Raw genomic sequence first — 24,195 nt, forward strand, 5'->3', positions numbered from 1 at the left:
TTTTGAAGATCTATAATATACAGTATATTTTTCTAAAAAACTGTCCTGACCCACCCCTGTACTTTCTTACTGAAATGTTTCTTTTAACTCCTAATAACAGATAAATTTCTGTTAAAGTGAGTTTCTGAACAGATTTTCTGTCAAGAGTTATGCAAATTTTTGCTCTGTAGAAATAACCACTTAAGACCATATTAGAAGGTAGTTCAACGATGAAATTTTGGACCTTTTCACTGCAGAGGTTAAAAAACTATAATTTGGGAAAATATTTAAATGCATATTTTTGTAGCATAAGTTTTTTTTAAAGTACCAATCTTTTTTAAACTTGAAAATCTAAATTACTTTAGTCTGCATATGTATTATATTAAAATAGTTTTTCAGATATAAAGAAACATAATATATAGAACTAGTCATTAAAAAGACACAGAAACTGAAATCCATAGTTTTCCAGTGGTCTGTTTTTCTTGAAGAGGTAGCTTGAATTTCTATATTAACATTTAGTTTTACCATGGTATTTCTTATCTCTAAAGTTTGGTTCTGTTGATGTTAAGGCTTGAAATTTTGTAAAATGTGTTTTTTTATCAACTTAAATATTAACACATGTGGTGCATTGTATGAGTATAGTGTCCCTAACAGGCTCCCCATACCCCCTCAATCACCACCTTTTTTTTTTTTTTTTTCCTAATTCCCATTCCTTTCCCCATAGGAAACCAATGTTAATCTTTTAATATTTTAATGGAGGATGGTTTACTAATATACAAAGTGTGCTTTAGAGGAAAGAATTGGAGACAAAAGACAGGAGACTGAGTGTCAATTTTTTTTTTTTTTTTTTTTTTTTTAAATTATGATAGTCACAGAGAGAGAGAGAGAGAGGCAGAGACATAGGCAGAGGGAGAAGCAGGCTCCATGCACCGGGAGCCCGATGTGGGATTTGATCCTGGGTCTCCAGGATCGTGCCCTGGGCCAAAGGCAGGCGCCAAACCGCTGCGCCACCCAGGGATCCCCCCTGAGTGTCAATTTAATGACAATAAAAGAATTTGAGTAAATTATCTTAGCTCAAAACCGTGGTATCTCAGTTTCCAGATCTGCAAAATGAGTAAGTTAGACAAATTAATTACTCTGGTACCTTCCAACTTGAAAAGTAGCTTTCTCATTCTTTGCTGAGTCTCAGCATGGCCTTGAACATTATCCTGAGAGTCAGAGGTCAGAGTATCTGTCTACTGTCTTTAATTTTTAAAAAATTCCCAAATGATGAGTGATTGCAATAGCAGGATTTTGCATTTCTCTGTAAGTAATGTATAAGATTGTGAACAAGTCTATGATTTTTCATTCTAAGGCCATTTCAGCTGATTAAAAGATAAAGCTACTGCCTTTTAAAATGGATCAGATCTTTGATGTTTGAAATAAATCTAATCTTTGATGGAGTTAGATGCTTTTGTTGAATTAACTTTTGCTGCTGAATAAATTGTAGATAGAGAAGCTCCCTGACAGACAGTCCCTCTTTCCACTTAGTATGCTTATGGGTCCTTCAGTTTATGGCAACATGACAGGTCAGTATCTGCCAAGTAAGAGTTAATCTTAATTTTGTCTCCATAATATCAAGTTTGAGCTTTTTCCAAAGAATCTAATTTATTTGGCAGACTCTGATAGAACAGATTAAGTGCCATTTTAAAACTCCAACTCTATTTTCATTTATAATATCAATAAAATGTTTGCCAAAATACAGCTTTTTTAGTAAGATTATCTGTACTCATCCCAGCTTTATGATATTTAAAAGCCTTAACCACATTTTATGAAGAACATTAAAGAAAATTTTATATCTTTGATTACAAATTCTACTTTATCCAACCATAAGTTACCAGAGGTAAAACTGTTCTAGTTTGCTATTGAGATCCTATCTATTAAATGAAAATAAGAAACAAAACGTGAAATTCCACAAGTTTCTCCATTCACAATGTCAACTTTATTTGTATTCAAAGAATCCTTCTAGCAACGTAGTTGAAAAGAAAATATTTTGAGAAATTACAGTCCAGAAATATTTTATTTTAGAAATCAAAATAAAGGGTGGGGAGATGAAAGTTTGGCATTAAAAGACTATGTCATTTCTCCTCCTCTCATCCTCCCACCACCTGTAACTTTAAGGGGAAGAGAGTTTTTTTTTTCCTAAATATGTCTTTAAAACAGTGAGATATATAGTATCATTACTTACTGGAAAAAAATAATGTACTACTTTTAGAAATTCTCTCTGAACATTTTGTAGCTTATCAAACAGAACTAAATATCTCAAATTGCAGTGTAAGTGATTTTTCCTTCAGTTTAGGTCAGCAGAGATAAATATGAAGTTTGGGGTGAAAGACCTTGATATTCTAATATGCTATATTTTCTTCTAGCTTGTTGATTTTTTTTTTTTTTTTAGGTTAGCAATACCTTAGTAGAATCTGTGATTGACTTTTGAAGGAAGAGAATTTTAGCCCATCTGCTGTTGGCATTTTTAGATTTTAGTTTAGTGTCCACAGAGGTTTTAGTGAAATGGTACATTTATAGTAAATACAAATGAGCTTTCCAGTTTTCCTTTGCTCTTCCAGTTTCTGCTGTAGGTAAGCAAAGATTATTTCTACATTTGACTAAAAAATATTTGAGCCAATTCTATTTCAGCTTGGTTTCTAGAACTTCAACCTGATCTCAGCCAATGAGATTTCAAAAACACGAGCTGCATTTCAGACAGTGGAATGCACTAGTTTGAAAGGGTTAGTGTTTTCCTGTTAATAAGGAAAAAGGTTGAATGATGCCAAATAACCAATTCTGCAGTTTAAAGTTTTTATTTTCAGTGCTCTCTTTACCCAGAGGACAATTTAAGGGGAGGTGGGGAAGGTAATGTGAATAAAATCAAAACACTGACTATAAATCACTTTTTGCTTCCTGGAGGAAAGATACTCTGTAAATTCAAGTGACCTGAATCAAGTTACCCAGCCTTTTAGAATTGGAAAAGAAATTGTGTAGTACTCATGGTTTGGGTTACTGAAATTTCAGAGTAAAAAAAATGATTGATAAAGTAATATACAACCGTATTATAGTGAGCACCATATATGTAAATTAACTTGTTTAATGTTGCCATAGTTAAGGACAGGTTTGCATCTATGAAAATGTTCATTGGCGGGAAAATTATTTTTAGACTAAAGTTTTAGAATAGTCCGGCATTATTGGCATTTGAGGCAACTAAGAGGAAAAAAAATGTAGAATATTTAATGTCGTCATATGTTTCTTCTATTAGGCATAAAAAATATTGTAAACTTCTATTCCTTTGGGATATGGATTTTTTTTTTAATATCTAAAGTTTATCTGGTTAATCTGCAGAATTTCCAGTAGGACAAATCAGTGTAAAGTTTTTGCCTATTTTATACCTTCTGTTGTATTTTGTTCAAATGAGAACCTTTTTAAAAATACATATGATTGAATTTTTACTTCTTAGATTATGGTTCAAGTGTGGAATTCTTTTTTTTTAACACTTTGATATGTGAGTTGATATAAATTAATAGTTTTATAACACTACTAGGCTTTATTTTTTTTATGGAACATGATTTAAAATTTAAAATTTTTTGAAGTGTTAATTTAGCAATGCTTTAAAAGTTCATTATGAAAAAAAGTTCATTATGTGCCAATACTGATAAGAAAAACAATTTTTTTAATGTATTGAATTCACTATGGTATTCAATAAATTATATTTTAAAATAAAATTTGAATTTGTTTTATATTTAATGGTAAAAAATAATTGAAAATGAACTAAAAGTATACTAGATCATATTCACATAAAGTATAAATGGTAATAATCCTTAGCAAAATCATGTAGCTATTTAAGTCTGACAGATTATCCATAAAACTTAGGTTCCATAAGAGTCATTTACTGGAAATTTATACTGATACATTATACCCCTTCATAAATATTGAATTAATGTATGCATGGGCTTTTCTTTAAGCAAGAAATGTTACCTGTTAAAATGAACATTCCTGGCATTTGCAACTTTGCTGATATTATTTTCACAATTTTTTTTCACAAATTATTAAGGACCCTGTTGCCGTTGTACTGCCCTTTTATTTATTTATTTTTATTTTTATTTATTTATTTTTTGTGTGCTGCCCTTTTAACAAGCTTTACCTGTCATCTTTTTCATTCTAAAATCTGAGACCCAGTATATCAGACTCACCTGGGAGCCTTGTTGAACTACAGATTGCTGGGCTCCAGTCCCAGATTTTTTTTAAGTCGAGTCTGGGGTAGAATCCAACCAAAAATTTCCATTTCTAGCACGTTTCCAGGTGACGTTGGTACTGCTGGCCGGGGGACTACAAATTGAGAACTACTGGTCTAGGGAAATATAGTCGGGTAAAGCCCACCATCAAGGGCCCACCATGAGGTTTGTTATCTTAAATTTAAAATGAGTATTCTGCGTGTGTGTTTTTCTATGTTTGGTTTCCACAGGTACAATGCTGAATTGAATCAGGACTGTGATTTAGCCAAGCAAGGTTAAGATATTTAAAGAGCAACAAGAGAATTTAGGATATATGTGAAGCAGCGAATATAACTTACTAACCTGTGAAATTTAAGCTGGGTAAGGAAGGATATGAAGATGGGAGGGGGTGATGGAATGATAGTGAAAAGGTGTTGACACAAATGCATTTTAGGTCCCTATGTTGTTGAGTGATTGTTGGGTTCAGATTATCATAAGTTGGGTAGATGAACAGTGTTGATCAGAGTGGACTGTTAGAAATTGAAATTCTGAAAAATTGCCAGATAATATAGAATGCCCATTAAAATTTGAATTTCAGGGCAGCCCGGGTGGCTCAGCGATTTAGCCCTGCTTTCAGCCCAGGGTGTGATCCTGGAGACCTTGGGATCAAGTCCCATGTCAGGCTTCCTGCATGGAGCCTGCTTCTCCCTCTGCCTGTGTCTGTGCTTCTTTGTGTGTGTGTGTCTCTCATGAATAAATAGATAAAATCTTTAAAAAAAATAAAAATAAATAATAAATTTGAATTTCAGGGATGCCTGGGTAGCTCAGCGGTTGAGCATCTGCCTTCAGCTGAGGTCATGATCCTGTGGTCCTGGGATCGAGTCCCATATCAGGCTCCCTGTGAGGAGCCTGCTTCTCCCTCTGCCTATGTCTCTGCCTCTCTCTGTGTGTCTCATGAATAAATAAGCAAAATCTTTTTAAAAAAATAAATTTGCATTTCAGATAAATAATGGTCACTTTTTAATGTAAGTGTATTCTAAAGTATACTTAGAATATACATTGTGTATGTGTATTTTTCTTGATAGTTTATTCCCAGTATGGGTATATTTTCAACCAGTATACTGATAGCTGGATGAGTCCTTTTAGTCTAGTAACTTCTATCCTTAAATTCGGAAAATATTTTTAGATTATTTCATTCAGGGCTCCTAGGTGGCTCAGTGAGTTAAGCAAGGCTCGAGTCATGATCCCAGGGTGCTGGGATGGAACCCTGCATTGGGCTTCCTGCTCTGCAGGGGAGTTTGCTTCTCCCTCTCACTCTGTCCTTCCCGCTTGTCTGTGTTCTCTCTCTGTAAAATAAATAAAATCTTAAAAAAAATTTTTTTTTCATGCCTTATATTACCTCCCCTTCATTTTCTCTCTTGTTTCTGGAAGCCTTGATATTTTGATATTGCACCTCCTGTACTAATCCTCTATTTGTCTTATCTTTTCTCTCAAGTGTTCCACCTCTCTTACCGTTTTGTCCTGTTAATCCAGAAGATTTCCTGAACATTGATTTCTAACCTTTTATTGGATTTTTTCTTTCTGCTAATGTGTTATTTTCCAAGCTCTTTTTTGCTCTAAGATACTTTGTTTTATATAGCATCCTATTGCTGTTTCGTTGATGCCATATATTCTCTTAACTCCGAAAGTATTAATGACAGGGCTTTTGTTTACTTGTTTTTTTTTTTGTTGTTGTTGTTTTACTTGTTTGTTATCTGTATATAGCCCCTGCTTTCTTCAATTCCATTCTTGGGGTGTTGTTATATCTTAGAAGTTTTCTTCAGAGGAAAGGTAATTTTCAGTTTTCTGTTCATGTTTAAGAGTGGGAAAACTAAAAACCCAATTGGATACTCTGAACACATAAGTGGTGCCTAAATGAAAGGTACGTTGTAGGATGATCTGGCTCTGCTTCTGGGAAAGCCTGATATAAGTGCTTTCTTTTGGGATGATCAGTTTCCTTAAAAACAAAAACAAAAACCTCTTCCAATCTCCTGGAGTCATGTGATTGGAGAAAGTATTGACATTCTTAGCATTCTGTATGTAAATATTCACTCAGATATCATTTTCAGTGTATTACCTACGATGCCCCCCAATTGTGACTGGATCCTCCAAGCTAGAGACCCCCCCCCCGCCCCGTTTTACTCTCTCCAAGGATCAAAATTCCACTTTTCTGCCAGTCAAGGAGGGACACTTGTTCAGCTCCATGAAATAGGGGAGATCTGTGACTCTTCATGACTTAGAAAATAGCCATGTTACTTTCATCCCAAATGAAATAATTGGTTTAGCCAATACTCATCAGTGTATGAAACCATTAGGTAAAAGGAAGGTTTAAGCTGTCAGCACCTGGAATCATTGATAAATCTTAGCATTACTAAAAGTGGAACAACCAGACATTGCAGGCCTTTCAACATGATGCAGTATGAAGCACAAAGCATCATGAAGTGTTCTTGCAAAAAAAGATAACCTGCAGTCTATTCAAATCTAGAGCATGAACTTACAACTGTGGGAAATATGGAGGATGAAGAAAGAAAGAACACTCAAGGGAGCAAACTTACAGAATATGCAACATTCTGAAGGACAACTGAATTGGTTTTTGTAATAAATCAACAGGGTAGGGGAAAAAATGAGAAAGGAAGGGCTGCTCTAAATTAAAAGAAATTTCTGTGACATGACACCCAAATCCCTTGTGTAGACCTTGTTTGGATCTCAATTCAACAAATCAACTAAACAAGACATTGGTGAGCTAACTAGGAAAATTTGGTTACAGACCAGATGAAAGACAATACCAAATAATTATTTATTTTTTTAGATGTGATAATGACATGATGTCCACTTTTTTAAACAGATGTATGTTGAAATAAAGAACAAAATGATATGATGTCTATGATTTACTATAAATTAAATCAGCTTCAGGGATGCCTGGGTGGCTCAGTGGTTGAGCTTCTGCCTTTGGCTCAAGTCATGATCCTAGGGTCTTGGGATCAAGTCCCACATCAGGTTCTCTGTGGGGACCCTGCTTCTCCCTCTGCCTATGTCTCTGCCTCTCTCTGTGTCTCTCATGAATAAATAAAAATCTTAAAAAAAAAAAAAAAGCCCTAGGAAGAGATTTTTTTTTCTCCTTTAAAAATAAAGTAGGGGGGCACCAGGATGGCTTAGTTGAGCAGTTAGGCAGGCACCTTCAGGTCAGGTTGTGATCCCAGGGTCCTGGGACTGAGCTTCCTGGTCAACGGGGAGTCTGCTTCTCCCTCCCTCTACTCGCGCTCTTGCTCACTCTCTCCCACTCTCAAATAAATAAATAGAATCTTTTAAGAAATAAAAAACTAGAGTCAAAGAAAAGTTATAAAAATGTTTATTATGGGCAGCCCGGGTGGCTCAGCAGTTTAGCGCCGCCTTCAGCCCAGGTTGTGATCCTGGAGACGCGGGATGGAGTCCCCACGTTGGGCTCCCTGCATGGAGCCTGCTTCTCCCTCTGCCTGTGTCTCTGCCTCTCTTGTGCTCTGTGTCTCTCATGAATAAATAAATAAAATCTTTAAAAAAATGTTTATTATGTGTATTAGTTATGTAACTAATTGGCATATTTGCATGTAATAAAGTCGAAGAAGCCCAGTTTTCGTCCTCTCAATATTTCAGGAACTATTTATTGAATACCAATGATACGCCAGGCACTGTACTAAGCTATTAAATGGGTTAGAGATTAATATTTGAAATATTCCAGGTATTTTTGGTTGCCATTTTATAAGCTTTCCCCTTGCAAACCAGGTTAATTCTTTTGAAAGAATGCCTCAGGAAGAAAATCCATTAATCCTCTATCCAAAGTACAGCAAAATTTGTTGGAACTGGTTTAATCACTTATGTAAACAAAGGATTTTCTAAACATTTGTTACGTGTCTAATATAAGTGACAGGGAAATTTTACATAAAATAAGCATTTCATATATCGACTTTGTTTTTAATTGTTTTGATGCTTTAATCGGTTTTAATTCTTTTCATGTTGCCAGCATCCTAAGTTATTCCTCTTCAGTTATGAGACTACAGTGGCACTTTCTCAGTTGCCCAGTAACTTAGACTGGTGGCAAATCCATTCAGGGAGAATGATTCATGTGTAAGCAATCATACAAGCCAGCTATTTGGACCTAGTAAAGAAAACAAAGATCCTTAGTTAGCTGATTAAATAGTTTGAGGAAAACATTTTGTGAAAGATTGAATCAAATGTAATCTGTTGTTCTCTCTTATTAGTGACTAATTTCTCAGGGTTCCTTTTGTTTTTGTTTTTACTGTCACAAGGGGTAATAAAGGTTTGTGAAACATGTATTAAAGAATTGTGGGGGGGATCCCTGGGTGGCGCAGCGGTTTAGCGCCTGCCTTTGGCCCAGAGGGCGATCCTGGAGACCCGGGATCGAATCCCACATCGGGCTCCCGGTGCATGGAGCCTGTTTCTCCCTCTGCCTGTGTCTCTGCCTCTCTCTCTCTCTCTCTCTCTCTGTGACTATCATAATTAAATAAAAATTAAAAAAAAAAGAATTGTGGGAAATCATAAAACCTGAGTAGTGTCACAGATAGCAGTCATTCATAGTTTGTATTACTTATTAGTCATTTCATTTTTTAAAGAGATTTTAAAATAAAATGTTTATTTTAAATATGGAAATATTTTTATAAAATAAAAAATTTTAAGGGGGAGCAGCAGAGGGAAAGAAGCCAACTCCCTGGTAGCAGGGAGCCCAAGATAGGACTCTATCCTATGACCCCAAAATCATGACCTGAGCTGAAATCAAGAGTCAGATACTCAACCAACTGAGCCACTCAGGCGCCTCTGGTCACTTCAAATATAATACAGTTTACGATAAACTCAGAATATTCTAAAAATATTTTTTCTAGGTTAAAATTAAGCCTCTTTATTATTAAATACCCTAAGGCCTCAGAAAATCTACTATTTAGAATGGTTGTTTTACAAATATCCCTATTGCAGCTGTTTGAGTTCAAATCAGTGAAATGTGCTTCTGAGAGCTTCTAAAGGTGAATGCAACAACACCAAGGATTGTATATATTTGTTAACAAATTTAAATTACAAAGAACCAGAAGGCTGGTGGTGTATTTACACTCAGAAACAGAAGAAGGATGTCCCAGCTCAGTGAGTCAGGCAGAGAAAAAAATTCCCCTTTTCTTTGCTTTTTTGTTCTATTCAGGTCCTCAATGAATTAGAAGAAGCCCCATTCACACTGGGAAGATCAATCTGCTTTATTCAGTATCCCAATTGAAATACTAACCTCATGCAGAAACACCCTCACAGACATCCCCAGAAATAATGTTCAATCTAGGTACTCCATGTCCCAATCAAATTGACACCTAAAATTAAGCAATATAGGGTTAATCAGAATCAGTGTTCTAAGACAGTCGTCCTCATCCTGAAGTATATATACATGCCCTTGGTGATAAATGAAGACATTCCAAAGGATATGAATATTATTAAGGAAATTGATTTCATAAGAGTAATTTAATGTTTCTCTTACTTCCATCTTCCTTTGTCTTTCTTATTTCCACCTTCTTAGAGGATATCTCATAGTTGTGTCTACATACCATGTGTACTGGGGAATTGGGCATTTAGAAACTAAGGCCAGTGTAGTCAATTAGTTTTAAAACAAAACATTTAAGGGAAGAGGTACAAACAGAACAGAAGGCCTGAGCCATGAAAGGAAGTGACCTAGTCATACTGTGTGTTCTGCAGTAGATGTTTAACAAATATGATGAATAAATGGATGGCTGATTAATAATACGTTATACTATGAGAACACAGACTTCCATGTTCTGCCCCACATCCTGTAACCCTTTACTATGTAGGAACAGCACTTTGTCTTAATCTGACAAAACTCTCCGTGCCTGAATCAAAGGTCAGAGTCACATCTTTAGAATCTGGCCTATCAGAGAGTTTGGTTTTTCTCTTCAAAAAATATTATTGAATGATTCCTATATATGGGTCATTGAGGTAGAATACTGGTGAATAAAACAGATAAGGTTAGGATCCTTGAATGTTTAGGGGCAGGAGGTGAGGGGATTGGCAAGTAAATTGGTGATTAGTGAGAGAAATGCTGTAAGACAATATATACAACATACAATGGGAGCATATAGAGGGAGCACCTAAACCAGATTGGGTGTGCTATGTGGAGGAAATAAAAGAAATATTGAAAGAAGAAATTTATAGGTTGAGGCCTGATGGTGGACATTGGACGAGGATAGGCAGTAGGCTGGAAGTAACTAGAGATAAAACTGGAAAAATGAGATGGGATTAGACACGAAAGTATTTGGAACTGTTATAAGAGCAATAAGAGCCACTGAAGGGTTTGAAGTACAGAAAAGAGATAAGAATGGGGCTCCTGGGTAGCTCAGTCTATTAAGCATCTGTCTTCAGCTCAGGTCATGATCCCAGGGTCCTGGGATCCAGCCCCTCATCAGGCTTCTTGTTTAGTGGGGAGCCTGCATCTCCTTCTCCTTCTGCCTGCCACTCCCCCTGTTTGTATTTGCTCTCTGTCATAAATAAAATCTTTAAAAAAGAGAGAGAGCTAAGGATCATTCTTTCTAAATTAATTCTAAGGAAGAGGGATCCCTGGGTGGCGCAGCGGTTTGGCGCCTGCCTTTGGCCCAGGGCGCGATCCTGGAGACCCGGGATCGAATCCCACGTCGGGCTCCCGGTGCATGGAGCCTGCTTCTCCCTCTGCCTGTGTCTCTGGCTCTGTCTCTCCTTCTATCTCTCAAGAATAAATAAATAAAATCTTAAAAAAAAAAAATTCTAAGGAAGAGACTAGGTTTCTTATTGGAGTCCCATCATATCATTCAAAAGGGTTGATATGACATGGTAATACCTCTCTGCCTTTGAGTATTCTCTTTAGCTAAAACCCCTTACTATATTTCTTTATATATACCCTTCCAACTCTTCCCACAATATTCGATTCATATTCTAGAGCCCCCAACCTTTTAAAATATCCCCAACTGGGCAGCCCCGGTGGCGCAGCAGTTTAGTGCCGCCTGCAGCCCGGGGTGTGATCCTGGAGACCCAGGATCGAGTCCCACATCGGGCTTCCTGCAGGGAGCCTGCTTCTCCCTCTGCCTGTGTCTCTGCCTCTCTCTTCACTCTCTCTGAATGAATAAATAAATAAATCTTTAAAAAAAATATATCCCCAACTGATGACTAGATTCTACCACTGTCTAGTGCCATATTTGTACCATATTCTAATCAATTATATATTGCCACATAACAGATTACCCTAAAATTAATGACTTGAAAAAACAATAAACACTTATCATTTCTCATAGTTCCCAAAAGTCAGGAACTTGAGAGTAGTTTGGCAGTGGTTCTGTCTCAAAAGTTTTTCATGAAGTTACAAAACATCAGCTGGGGATGCAGTCATCTGACATCTTCTCTGGGGTTGAAGGATACACTTTCAGTATGGCTTACCCATATGGCTGGCAAGTTGGTGCTGGCTGTTGGCAGGAGGTCTCATCTCCTTGCCACTTGTACATCTTCACACTTCACATTTCACAGGACTGCTTGAGTGTCCTCATGACAAGGCACCTTGACTTCCCCCAGAACGAGTGATATAAAAGAACAAGATAGGGGTCAAAATGTCTTTTATGACCAAGCCTTAGAAGTCTGTCATTTTCACTATATCCCACTGATCACACAGGTCAGCCCTGTTCAATGTGGGAGATTACACGAGGGTAAGAATACTGGGAAGTGAGGAGCATTAAGGGCCCAATGTTGGAAGTTGGCTAACACAGCTATTATAACATTTATCCTCATTATGAATTTGGCTTGCATCTATCTGTTTCACTAGATCAGTGTTTCTTACCTTTTTTTTTTCTTTTTTCTTTTAATTTTTATTTATTTATTTGAGAAAGAGAGAGAATGAGCAGCAGGGAGGGGTAGAGAGAGAGGGAGAAGCAGACTCCCCACTGAGCAGGGAGCCCAATGTAGGGCTCAATCCCAGGACCTGAGCGGAAGGCAGATGCTCAGCTGAGTGAGCCACTCAGATACCCTTTGCCCTTTTTTTCATGATTATTCCATTATGCAGTCTTTTTAGACATTTGTTTCTAATTGTACCCCCCTTTCATGAAATTGTAACGCTTATTATGTAATATATATATATATATATATATATATATATATATATGCTTTATATATAAAAAGAGTAATATTGGGGCACCTGGGTGGCTCAGTGGTTGAGCATCTGCCTTTGGCTTAGGTCGTGATCCCTGGGTCCTGGGATCAAGTGCCCCATTGAGCTCTCCGCAGGGAACCTGCTTCTCCCTCTGCCTATATCTCTGTCTCTCTGTGTGTCTCTTATGAATAAATAAATAAAATCTCAAAAAAAAAGTAGTATTTTTCAGCCTCACCACTCACCTCAAGAATCAATTTTCACTTCCTTGAAGACATTGAAGACTTCCTTTGACATTGAGAATGCATGCACTAGACTGAACTAAAAATCTGAGTGGGCTGCCTCCAGTCATTCTCCAGGGAAAGAGCTGAGGGCAAGGGCAGGGTGGAGGGTGGGGAGGGGGTAGCAAACTCCCTCCAGCCCACAAGCACTTTCCCAAGGCAAAACCTTTTCTCCTGTCTTTCCTAGGATACACCTGTCAGTCTTTGGGATTCAGTTCTCTTGGTTGCCTAACCACGATCTCAGTTCTCTGATGAGTTTTAAGAATCATAGTTTTACAGATTATCTTTTTTTCTTGTTAGAATGAAAGTGACATTCTCTTGTGGCTCTCTACATCCTAAGAGGAAGTGAAACTCTTCCTTTTCAGTTTCATGAAAATAATCAAAGGGGTTTTCATGCACTAAGTGTCCTGAGAGTGACTCCTAATACCTTCTAAGGCAAAATCTGTAACTTACAGTTTCCCATGGATTTTCTCATTCTGTCATTGTTTGGGTTGTTTGCTGACATTTACTGAGCCCTACCATGTTCCAGCACTGCTTACATGTGTTAGTTAATTTCAAACCATCCTTGACTCCTCTCTTTTCTCTCATACCCACATCCTATCTATCAGGTGATCTTTTGGCTCTATCTTCAAAATATAATATATTTCTTTAAAAACTAAAAATGGATTTACGAAGGGCCTAGCGATTGCATTTATCTCAGAGTAATAAAGAATTATTTTCATGGAGGAATTTGAACACAAATGTTCACAGCAACTTTGTTTGTAGTGGCCCAAACCTCCCTAGATGTCCTTCAAAAGCTGAAGGGAAAAAAAAAAAAAAAAAAAAGCTGAAGGGACAAACTGTGGTGATGCAGGGTAGTTGGAAGAAAGGCAGGCAGGGACAAGGTGGGCCCTTCTCTAAGAGGAAACCCACCCTTAAAAGGATTTTATGACACCCTGGAAGGAGCCCACCACCCTTTCCCACAGAATAGACAGATGATGAAAACCTGACTGGATCATAGGCACAGGGAGGGTTAATCAGATTATTATTATTTTAAAAAGATTTTACTTACTTATTCATGAGAGACACAGAGAGAGCAGACAGGAGAGGCAGGCTCCATGCAAGGAGCCTGATGTGGGACTCGATCCCGGGACTCCAGTATCACACCCTAGGGCAAAGGCAGATTCCCAACCACTGAGCCACCTAGGCATCCCAGTTAATCAGGTTGAAACAGCCTGCCCACAAAGCCCATAAAAACCCCTAGACTTAGAACCGCCATGGCAACACTCTGGGATCTCCTCTGTCTTTGGGAGCTTTGTACTCTATCATTCAATAAACTTTGCTATATGGCTCAGTAAACTTTGCTTTGCTGCCCACCACTCTGTCTGGTCTACCTCTTCATTTTTTCAAAGCAGCATGACCAAGAACTGCAGGGACGGAAGGAAGGAAAAGAAATCCTGTAACAGTCATACATTTTTATCATGGGGTGCTATTTGGCAATGAAGAAGAATAAATTGCTGGTGAAAGCAACAACTTGGATAAATCTCCAGGGAATTATGCTTAGGGAGGCTAGCCACCTGGGGATACATGTGGCATGATTCCATTTATGTAACAATTGTGCATAACATAATTAGGAAGCTAGGTTTCAGACTGCTAGGTGTCCGAGGTTAGGTAGTGGGATGGGAGGGGTGTGGCTATAAAGGGGCAACAAGAGAGATCTCATGGTAAAGTACAGTTGAGTATTTTGTTTGGATGGTTACTCCAGGCTACAGATGTGACAAAATTGTACAGAGCTACACACAAGCATATATACAAATGAGTGCATATATAACCAGTGAAATCTAAGTAAACTCTGGATTATGCCAATATCAATTTCTTGGTTTTGATATTGTGCTGTGGTTATATGATATGTTGGGGGGAGGGAAGAGGAAGATTTATTGGAGAATGAATTTGTACTTCTTAGTGTATTTCTTTGCAACCTCATACAATTCTACAATTATTTTAAAGGAAAAAATTCTAAATATACAAAGAAAAAAATCTGAGTTCGTACAGAACCATGCTTTTTCATTTTTTTAAAGTCATATGTAACACTTCACTTAGTGCTTTAAATAGAGTGTAGTAGTAAATATTTGTTGAATTATAGCAAATAATCGGGCAAGGATAGGGAGGAGAATGAGTATGTGGTCCAGTAAAAGTGGGAAAGAGATGTCATTGACCAAAATGGAAACAGAGCCCCTATGGGAAAGAAGTGAGACAGAGAGAGCATTTAATGAACATTTTCTGAAACACTGGATTTGTCCATCTTGTTCATCACTAAACATTAAAGAGGGTTGTTCTTGATATAGTCTTGGGAATTCAGTACTTTTTTTTTTTTTTTTTATGATAGTCACAGAGAGAGAGAGAGAGGCAGAGACACAGGCAGAGGGAGAAGCAGGCTCCATGCACCGGGAGCCCGATGTGGGATTCGATCCCGGGTCTTTAGGATCGCGCCCTGGGCCAAAGACAGGCGCCAAACCGCTGCGCCACCCAGGGATCCCTTTTTTTTTTTTTTTTTAATTTTTTATTTATTTATGATAGTCACAGAGAGAGAGAGAGAGAGAGAGAGAGAGAGAGAGGCAGAGACACAAGCAGAGGGAGAAGCAGGCTCCATGCACCGGGAGCCCGACGTGGGATTCGATCCCGGGTCTCCAGGATCGTGCCCTGGGCCAAAGGCAGGCGCTAAACCGCTGCGCCACCCAGGGATCCCAGTACTTTTTTTTTTAAATGAATAAAGTCATCCCCCAGAACTGATTGCTCACTAAAAGTCAGCATGTGTGAACCCCAGGGCTTTTGAAAACCTGCAAATTAGGAATTATTTTCATTAGTTCAATTAAAGAATAATTATATTCTTTCTCACATAGAGTGAGATTGAGCCCAGTGTTGGGCTGGTGGTGGACCCTGCTTAAGATTCTCTTCCTCTGCCCCTCCCCTCCTTCCTGCTCTTTCTCTATCACATAAATCTTTAAAAATAAATAAATAAACGAAATGCACCAAGTTAGTAAGAGTTCTGGAGATAAGTGCCATGGAGCTATTCTATTACTTTTCTACATCCAAGCAACAGCTGAAGCACTTTGGGTACAAAAAAGGCCAGAGTCACAGGACCGAGGAAAACAAAGTATTCTTATCTCATTGTATTTTGATTTACCCGTTTGTCTCCACCTTCTAGATTATAAACTCCCTTAGGGCAAGAAGTGTGTAGGCCCAGCTGAGATCTAGAAAATAACTATTTATTGAATGCATGCATAAATTAGCCAAAATCCCTGCCCCAAGGTGCTGATAATCTAGTAAGAAAGGTGTGACACATATAATAAAACATTTTTTTAACCTTGGTCCTGCTGGACCTGTCAGATGGGGAAGGAATACACAATACTTGAAGACTGTTCATAAGCATGGGCAAAGCTTATGAGGTAAGTTTTCTTGGAGAGAAGATCCTACTTGCAAGAACTGTGGGTCATAACGTTTAAGCTATAGTTTATGCTGAGTGAAAGAAGCCAGACCGAAAAAAAAGTACATATTGTATGATTCCATTATATAAAACCCTGAAATATGCAAACTGGTCTATAGTGACAGAAAGCAGATTAGTGATTGCTAAGGGATGGGAATGGGGAGGAAAAGGAGGAAGGGATGACAAAGGGAGGGAAGAAACCTGTGGGGTGATGAACATGTTTACTGTCTTGATCATCATTTCATGAGTTTATCTACATATATCAACACATGTCAAATTGTACATTTAAATATATGCAGGTTATGTACATCAGTTATTCCTCAATAAAGTTTTTTTTTTTTTTTAAGATTTTATTTATTGATTGATGAGAAACAGAGAGGCAGAGACATAGGCAGAGGGAGAAGCAGGCTCCCTGCTGCAGAAGCAGCCCCACGTGGGACTCAATCTCGGGACCCAGGTATCACGACCTGAGCCAAAGGCAGATGCTCAACCACTGAGCCACCCAGGTGTCCCATACAGTTATTTTTTAAAAAAGAGGTGTGATTGAGGGGATCGGAGGGACAAACTTTTTCCTTGGGAGCAGAAAGGTCGTATGTGAAAAATAAGTTAGCAAACTAATCGCTAAGACTCAAACCTGGGCTTAGCAAAGGAAAAGAAAAGGCAGAGGCACATATTAGACCCGGGAACGACGGGCAGCGTTTGCGGAGGTGGGTGGTGTGCGCGCTGCCGGTGGGGGACATCGCTGGGGGGGAAGGACGGAGCCCGAGAGGTCAATCTGGGAAGAGTCTGTTCTGCCCAGAGTCTCGAGGAAGAACGTGACTCGGGGTGAGAAGATGATGTGGCGTTTCGGACGCGGAGACCAAGACCTGTCTCTAAGGCACAGACAAGGGGCGGGGAAACGGCGCAGGAGAGCGTGGGCAGAGGCCGGACCCGGCCAGCGCGGCGGGAGGCCAGGCCAGCTAGCGGAGCCGAGCCCACGCCGCCGCCCCAGGCCGGATCCCGGCGGCCCGGAACCTTCCCCCTCCACCGCTGCTCCCTCGAGTTCCACTGCGGGAGCGGAGGCGCCCGTCCGGGGGAGTCCCGCCCAGGTATCCAACGGGGAGCCCTGCACGGACGCCGCGCTGGTAGGCGGTAGCGGTAGGTGGGGGCACCTTGCCCGGCGCGTGCGCGCGCGGCGCGGCGACGCGGCCTGGGAGGGAGGGAGCGCGCGCCCTTCACGTGACCCAGCCCGCGGGCGGCGACGCACACGACGCGCCCCTCACGTGGTCTGTCTCCAGCCCCGTCGCCGGCGGAGGCGGGCGCGGGCGCGTCCCTGTGGCCAGTCACCCGGAGGAGTTGGTCGCACAATTATGAAAGACTCAGCTTCTGCTGCTAGCGCCGGAGCTGAGTTAGTTCTGAGAAGGTTTCCCTGGGCTGTCCTCGTCCGGCGGCCTCTGCTGCCGCCTCCGGAGACGCTTCCCGATAGATGGCTACAGGCCGCGGAGGAGGAGGAGGTGGAGTTGCTGCCCTTCCGGAGTCCGCCCCGTGAGGAGAATGGTACTGGACTCACGCAGGCCCCGGCGGGGGAATGGCCCTGGGGGTTGCGGGCGGGGAAGGGGGAGGACCTGCGCGGCCGGCCGCGGTGCGTCCGGAGCCCTGCTTCCTGCGGCGACGGAGCCCCGAATTGCCTTGAGGCTTCCGGACTCGTCCCGGCGGGACGGGAGTGCAGTTGGCTCGGGGGTGAGGGGCAGGAAGCAGGTAGCAAGGCTGGCGCGACCGCTCGCCGCGGGAATCCCCGGAGCTGAGACCTGGCTCCAGCGGGGGCCCCTCGAGGCGCCCGAGGCGCGAGCCGCGAGTACCTGCAGGAGCCGAGCGGCCGCAGCGCGCCAGCCGCAGCGCTCAGCCTCCAAGCGCCGCATCTCCCGGGAGCGCGTTCTTCCTGGCGCCAGTTGCTGGCAGATAAGGGAGCCAAAGGCTCTGCTCAAGTTCTGCTTGGAAAGGGAAGGAGGGCTGGGAGGGAACAAAAAAGGGATAGAGGACACGGGTTTGGAGCTGTGCCTTGTTTGCTGCGCAGTGGATACTCCACAGGTACGTTTTCCATTTGGGACCAACAGACGAGGGATTTGACGATACTGACGGTCGGTCTGGTTTCCACTTCTCTTTAGCAAGAATTAAGGACCTTTATTGGGGCGTTGCTGTAGGTACCCAGGCGATGTGCGTCTGGATTTATGTCCAGCTACCTCGTCCGTGGCCTTAGAGAAGAAGGGTCGAGTCGGTCGTGTTTTAAACCCACGATGCGGAGTGGCGAGGGGGATTCGGTGCATTGCAGCTTTTAATGGAACTTTTTGTTGTTGTTAAGGCCGGGAATCACATTTGAAGATTTCTTATAAAGAAAGTAATTTAGATCGGGGACTTGAAGAGCGAGGAGTGTTTTTCTGGTATCTGAACCTGATAGGTTTCGTGCAAACATCTCTCCCTCTGCTGGAGTCTGGCAGGTTTACTTCTTTCTCCAGAAGTTAATTCAAGTGCCATACAAAAGTGAAACCACGAATGTAGTTATACTTTGAATAAATAGCGCACCTTACACTATTTGCCACTTTCTATAGCAATGTAAACTCAATAAAAGCATCATTTTACTTTTTTCCCTTGATTTTAAGGAAGGCTTACCGACACCAGATTCTTAAATTTATTACTTAAATGGGTTTTAAGAGAATCTGTTTTTTTTTTGGGGGGGGGAGTTGAATCACAGTGTCTTTTTAATGGAAAAAGGAAACCATTAATACTGAGTCTTCAGTGATGTGTCTAGGGCTTTTCAGCATTTCAGCATTCAGCATTATCAACATCGCATTTCAGCATTTGGAAAAACATTTTTAGACACCTAGAAAATGGAAATCAAGATGATTCATCATCTTCAAGCCAGACAACTTTGTTTCTAATGACTTTCTAGTAAAAGTCTATAATTTCTTAGTCTTACTTCAGATGCTCTTCTTAAATCCAGCCTCTTGATGTTTTGCTGCCTACATGCTTTGAAACCCAACCTTCAAAAATTAAGATATGGTATGAGTTTCTCCTGTTTCTTTCTTTCTTTTTTTTTTTTTTTTTTTGAGTTTCTCCTGTTTCTGCTGTCTTTTCATTCATGTCCAGTTTTTTTTTAATAGCAGATATTCCCCTCTCAATATGTTTGTGTACATAAATTGTGCACTATCTGTGGAACACAGTATGAACTCAGTGTTGGTTGTACATGCTAACAATCCTGTTGATTCTACAGGGAGAAAATCTCACTCTAAATTTTAGGTCAACACTGTGACCTAAAAGTTCATCAAAACATGTATCTACACTGTATAATTCTTACTGTAAACTTATTTAAAGTGTTTGCTTCTTGAGGGGCACCTGGGTGGCTCAGTTGGTTGAGCGTCTGACTCGATTTTGGCTCAGAGACCTGGGTTCAAGCCCTGTGTGGGGCTCCCCACTCGGGGGAGTCTGCTTGTCTCCCTCTCTCTGTCCCTCCCCAGCTCACACACACTCTCTCTCAAATAAATCCATAAATCTTACAAAAAAAAATTGCTTCTGGTAATCAGTTTTTTTCTTTGACGCTAAAGAATGCCTACAAAATTTGAAGCTTCAATTAGTCAACCAACCAACCAAAAAAACAAAACAAAACAAAACAAACCACACCAAAAGCACAAGTTTAAAAACTGGAGTGCAATCAAATTTTGTACAAAACTGTCTACCATGGCTATAGAAATATTTTACTCATTTGGTATCACTTATTTAATGTTTAACATATTCTAAGCACTGTGATAGGCATTGGAGTGACAAATACTGTGTAGAAAGTGTTTTCTACTTTCAAACAGCTCACATAGATCTAGTTGTCAGTGGAAGATGCATACATCATAAAACAAACATTTAGTGTCTCTTCTATTGCAGACACTGGTACTTAGTAGTTTTGAAAGGCAGTAAAGGCAAGATAGGCAAATGCCAGAAGGATACTGTGATAGTATTGCATAGATTACTTTGAAAATATGGAATAATCAGAGTAAAGAAAGTCTGGGTGGGTTTGCACAAAAGCTGATAGTAGAGGTGAGTCTTACAGTGTCATTAGGATTTGGAATTAATCTGGAAATAGAAGGGACATTGAATTGGTTTTAGTCCAAGGGAACTTGAGCTTTAGAAAAGAAGAACATCCTTAGTTTATTCTGGGAACTACTGTAAAAGTACTTTATGTAGTTGGGAACGAGTAGAGTATGGGATGATATGGGATACTGGTGGGAGTATTTCAGAGACAGATAAGAACAAGATGATTTCTTTTCTTTTCTTTTCTTTTCTTTTCTTTTCTTTTCTTTTCTTTTCTTTTCTTTTCTTTTCTTTTCTTTTCTTTCCTTTCCTTTCCTTTCCTTTCCTTTCCTTTCCTTTCTTTCTTTCTTTCTTCTTTCTTTTCTTTTCTTTTCTTTCTCTTTCTTTCTTTCTTTCTTTCTTTCTTTCTAGATTTATTGGAGAGAGAGTGCGTGTGCATGCATGAGGGGAGGGCCGAGGATGGAGAGGGAGAGAATCTCAAACTCCCCTGCTGATTGCAGAGCCTGATGCAGGGCTTGATCTAACAACCCCAAGATCATGACCTGATCTGAAACCAAGAGTTGGACCCTCAGCCGATTGAGCCACCCAGGCGTTCCAAGGATTATATGTTCCGAGGGCAGTGTATGTCATGCAAAGAAGTTTGGATTTCATACCGGAGATGTTAGGGATCTACTTTAAAAAACATTATGGAGGGTAAATGGTGTGTCTTTAAATTGAAAAGAGAGACCCATAAGGAGGAGGCTACAGCAAGACTCTGACCAAATACCAAGGGCGTGAAACAAAGAAGTAGTAGAAGGAACAGATTGAGATGTTTAGGAGTTAGAATATTATTCAGAACTTGGTTACTTTTGTGGAGTAAAGTGTGTGTGTGTTGGCAAATGTCAGTTATAAGAACTAGACATAACATGTTATAGTTGAAGTCATTAAAATATGCAAATGTAATTCTTAAAAGGCAATACTTAAAATGCACATTTTGGGTTTTGATTTTTACTTGAAGGGCTGTTCAAGTGCAAGCAGTTGCAAAAGTTTGAGAGTTCCACCAATCAGATATTTTTGGCCTTGTGCTCTGATATTCTCTCTCTTTAACATTCTAATATGGGAGATTTCACACATACAGAAATATAATAGAAGAATGAATCATGATACATCCATGACCACTTTGACAGTTTGAAATGTGTATTTTGTGTCTTGTTATTCCTCCCATTACTCCTCAGATGGAAAACATAAAAGCAAATCTCAGACATATTTCATTTATAAATACTTCATTGCATATATCTCCGAAAAGACAAGGATTCTTTTTTTTTTTTTTTTTAAGACAAGGATTCTTAACACATCTACATTGCTACTAGCACACCTGAAAAATTAGTAATTTTAAATATTATTAAATATTTGGCATATTTCCCTGATTGTTTCATATTTTTCTTCAATTGGTTTATTTAAATCAGGATTCAAAGAATTCCATACAGTATCTGCTAAGTCTTTCAGTCTCTAGTAACCCCTTTTTTTTTGTCTTGTCATTTACTATTTATTTAATGAGAAAAATGAAGATCATTTGCCCTATAGAATTAGCTACAGTTTGGATTTTGTTGGATGCATCCATATAGCATGATGTAACTTGTTTCTCCTCTATTTCCTGTGGTTAATCTAAAGACTTGATCAGATTGTAGTATGATATTTTGGCAAGAGTACTTCACAGGTCGTGGTATGTATCTTGTATTGCATCACATTAAGAAGCACATGCTTTCTGGTTGTTTTTCTTTATTCTTTTTCTTTCTTTCTTTCTTTTCTTTCTTTCTTTCTTTTTTTTTTTTTTTGATGTTGAGATTGACCAGCGGTGGTGTTAGCTGCCTGATGTTTTAGTTGTGAAGTTCTTGGTCAGACATTTACATAATAGTTTTAGTAGTAGCCACTGATTATTGTCATTGATCTATTACTTCATTCTAGGTTTCTCTTTCCCCTTATTTTTTGTTTTTGTTTTGTGTTTTGTTTAGAGAGCGTGAGTGGGGGAGAGGGAAAAGGAGAGTCAAACAGACTCCATGTCCAGTGTAGAACCTATGTGGGGTTTGATCATGACCTGAGCGGAAATGAAGAGTTGGACATTAAGTGAGCCACTCAGGCTCCCCTCCTCTTATTTGAGGAACTTTTCAGCATATGATTAAATTTTGCAGTTTTTTTTTTTTAAGTGACTGCTCCTTAAGTGCGTGCTTTTCTTCTTTTTTAAAAAGATTTATTTATCTAAGAGACAGTGTGCAGGAGTTGGGTGCAGGAGCAGAGGGAGAGGGAAAGGGAGAGAGTTCCAAACAGGGACCCCATGCTGAGTGCAGAGCTGATGTGGGGCTGGATCCCATGACCCTGAGTTCATGACCAGAGCTGAAATCAAGAGTCAGATGCTTAAATGATTGAGCCACCAGGGCCATTAAGTGCCTGTTTTAAGTTTGAGTACCTAGAGGTACCCAAATTCAGAATAGTTGAGATTAGTTTAGAATGAGCAATATTTGATTATCTGTGGGGATTTGAATTGAATTACTTACGTGAGTTGATATAAAAGAATTTAGGTATATGTCACTTTTAGAAAGAGCTTTGCAACTATTAGATTAGTTTGAATATGGATGAAATGTTTGACTTGGAAAATTGGACCTCTTCTGGTTTATCTTTAAAAATGATTGTTTCTGGGGATCCCTGGGTGGCACAGCGGTTTGGCGCCTGCCTTTGGCCCAGGACGCGGTCCTGGAGACCCAGGATCGAGTCCCACGTCGGGCTTCCGGTGCATGGAGCCTGCTTCTCCCTCTACCTGTGTCTCTGCCTCTCTCTCTCTCTCTCTCTGTGTGACTATCATAAATAAATAAAAAAAATTAAAAAAAAATAAAAATGATTGTTTCAAATTTGAGTTAAGCTAATACTTTGTTATTTTGTTGATCCTTTGGTTCAGTTCAACTTGGATTTGGAAAATTACTCTGGATCTTTTGGGGGAATCTGTGTTTAGTTTCTTGACTAAAGATTTTAGAACCTTGTTGAAGAAATTTGGTGTATGGAGGTAAGCAATTTTTTTGAAGTTGGTAGACCTGGCTCTTCACGTAAGCATCTTTGCCAAATCATAGTCTTTGACGAGCACTACTGTTACGTTCCCTGTAAAAAGCAGATGGTAATCTTTCTCCTACTTGATCTTGGGAGAAATACTAGGACTGAAGTTTGTAAAACACTATTTTTCTCTCCTTGCATCATGAAAACATGTTGATAATTTAACATCTCAACTGTTTAGCTACCAGACTGCTGGAAACCACAACTTGTGGGGAGATCCAGCTCCTCATGGAAAGAAAAAAACTTGAGTTACGCCATTATTGGGAATATAGCAACCTTGAGCCCAGAGTTCACAGATTGAAAATATGTACGAAGTGAAATTTAATAGGTTTAGTTACTGTTTTCCTCTGACAATTCAGTAGGACATTGAGAATGAACAGAAGGAAAGTTACCTGAGAAGCAGACTATTATTGTAAGACTCAAGAAACATTAACTAGACTGGAAAGATAGGGCTATAATTCACCCTTTAGTATGCGAACCATTGGCCTTCCTTGTCTTAGAGAATATAGTGTATAATACTAATACCCAGAAGGTACTCTTGATTAATAAGAAAAGTTTGTAATAGGCTTTAGACAGATTTTTCTTTTTTTTTTTTTTTTTAAATTTTTATTTATTTATGATAGTCACAGAGAGAGAGAGAGAGGCAGAGACACAGGCAGAGGGAGAAGCAGGCTCCATGCACCGGGAGCCCGATGTGGGATTCGATCCCGGGTCTCCAGGATCGCGCCCTGAGCCAAAGGCAGGCGCTAAACCGCTGCGCCACCCAGGGATCCCCAGATTTTTCAAAGTATTAGCCAACATGTATTAATATTTAGCTGTGGTCATTGTTTTAAATGCTTTACATATATCATTGCATATTAATACTCTCAAGAAAATTCTGTGAAGTAGATTTTTTCCTCCATTTGTAAGGAACAG

General features: G+C 39.6%; 1 protein-coding gene across 2 annotated transcripts in view; it reads left to right on the plus strand.

Moving 5' to 3' along the window:
- The first annotated feature begins 17,561 nt into the window (after positions 1-17,561).
- Positions 17,562-24,195, plus strand: part of TRPM7 (transient receptor potential cation channel subfamily M member 7) — a 118,568-nt gene continuing 111,934 nt past the window's right edge. For both annotated transcript variants that reach the window (XM_041741650.1, XM_041741660.1), the window contains exon 1: positions 17,562-17,685. In XM_041741650.1, coding sequence (XP_041597584.1) covers positions 17,683-17,685 — 3 coding nt within the window. In that variant the 5' untranslated portion in view covers positions 17,562-17,682. The remainder of the gene's footprint in view (positions 17,686-24,195) is intronic.

The sequence above is a fragment of the Vulpes lagopus genome, chromosome 2 (assembly GCF_018345385.1).
Source record: "Vulpes lagopus strain Blue_001 chromosome 2, ASM1834538v1, whole genome shotgun sequence".
In the NCBI taxonomy this organism is placed as follows: Eukaryota; Metazoa; Chordata; class Mammalia; order Carnivora; family Canidae; genus Vulpes; species Vulpes lagopus.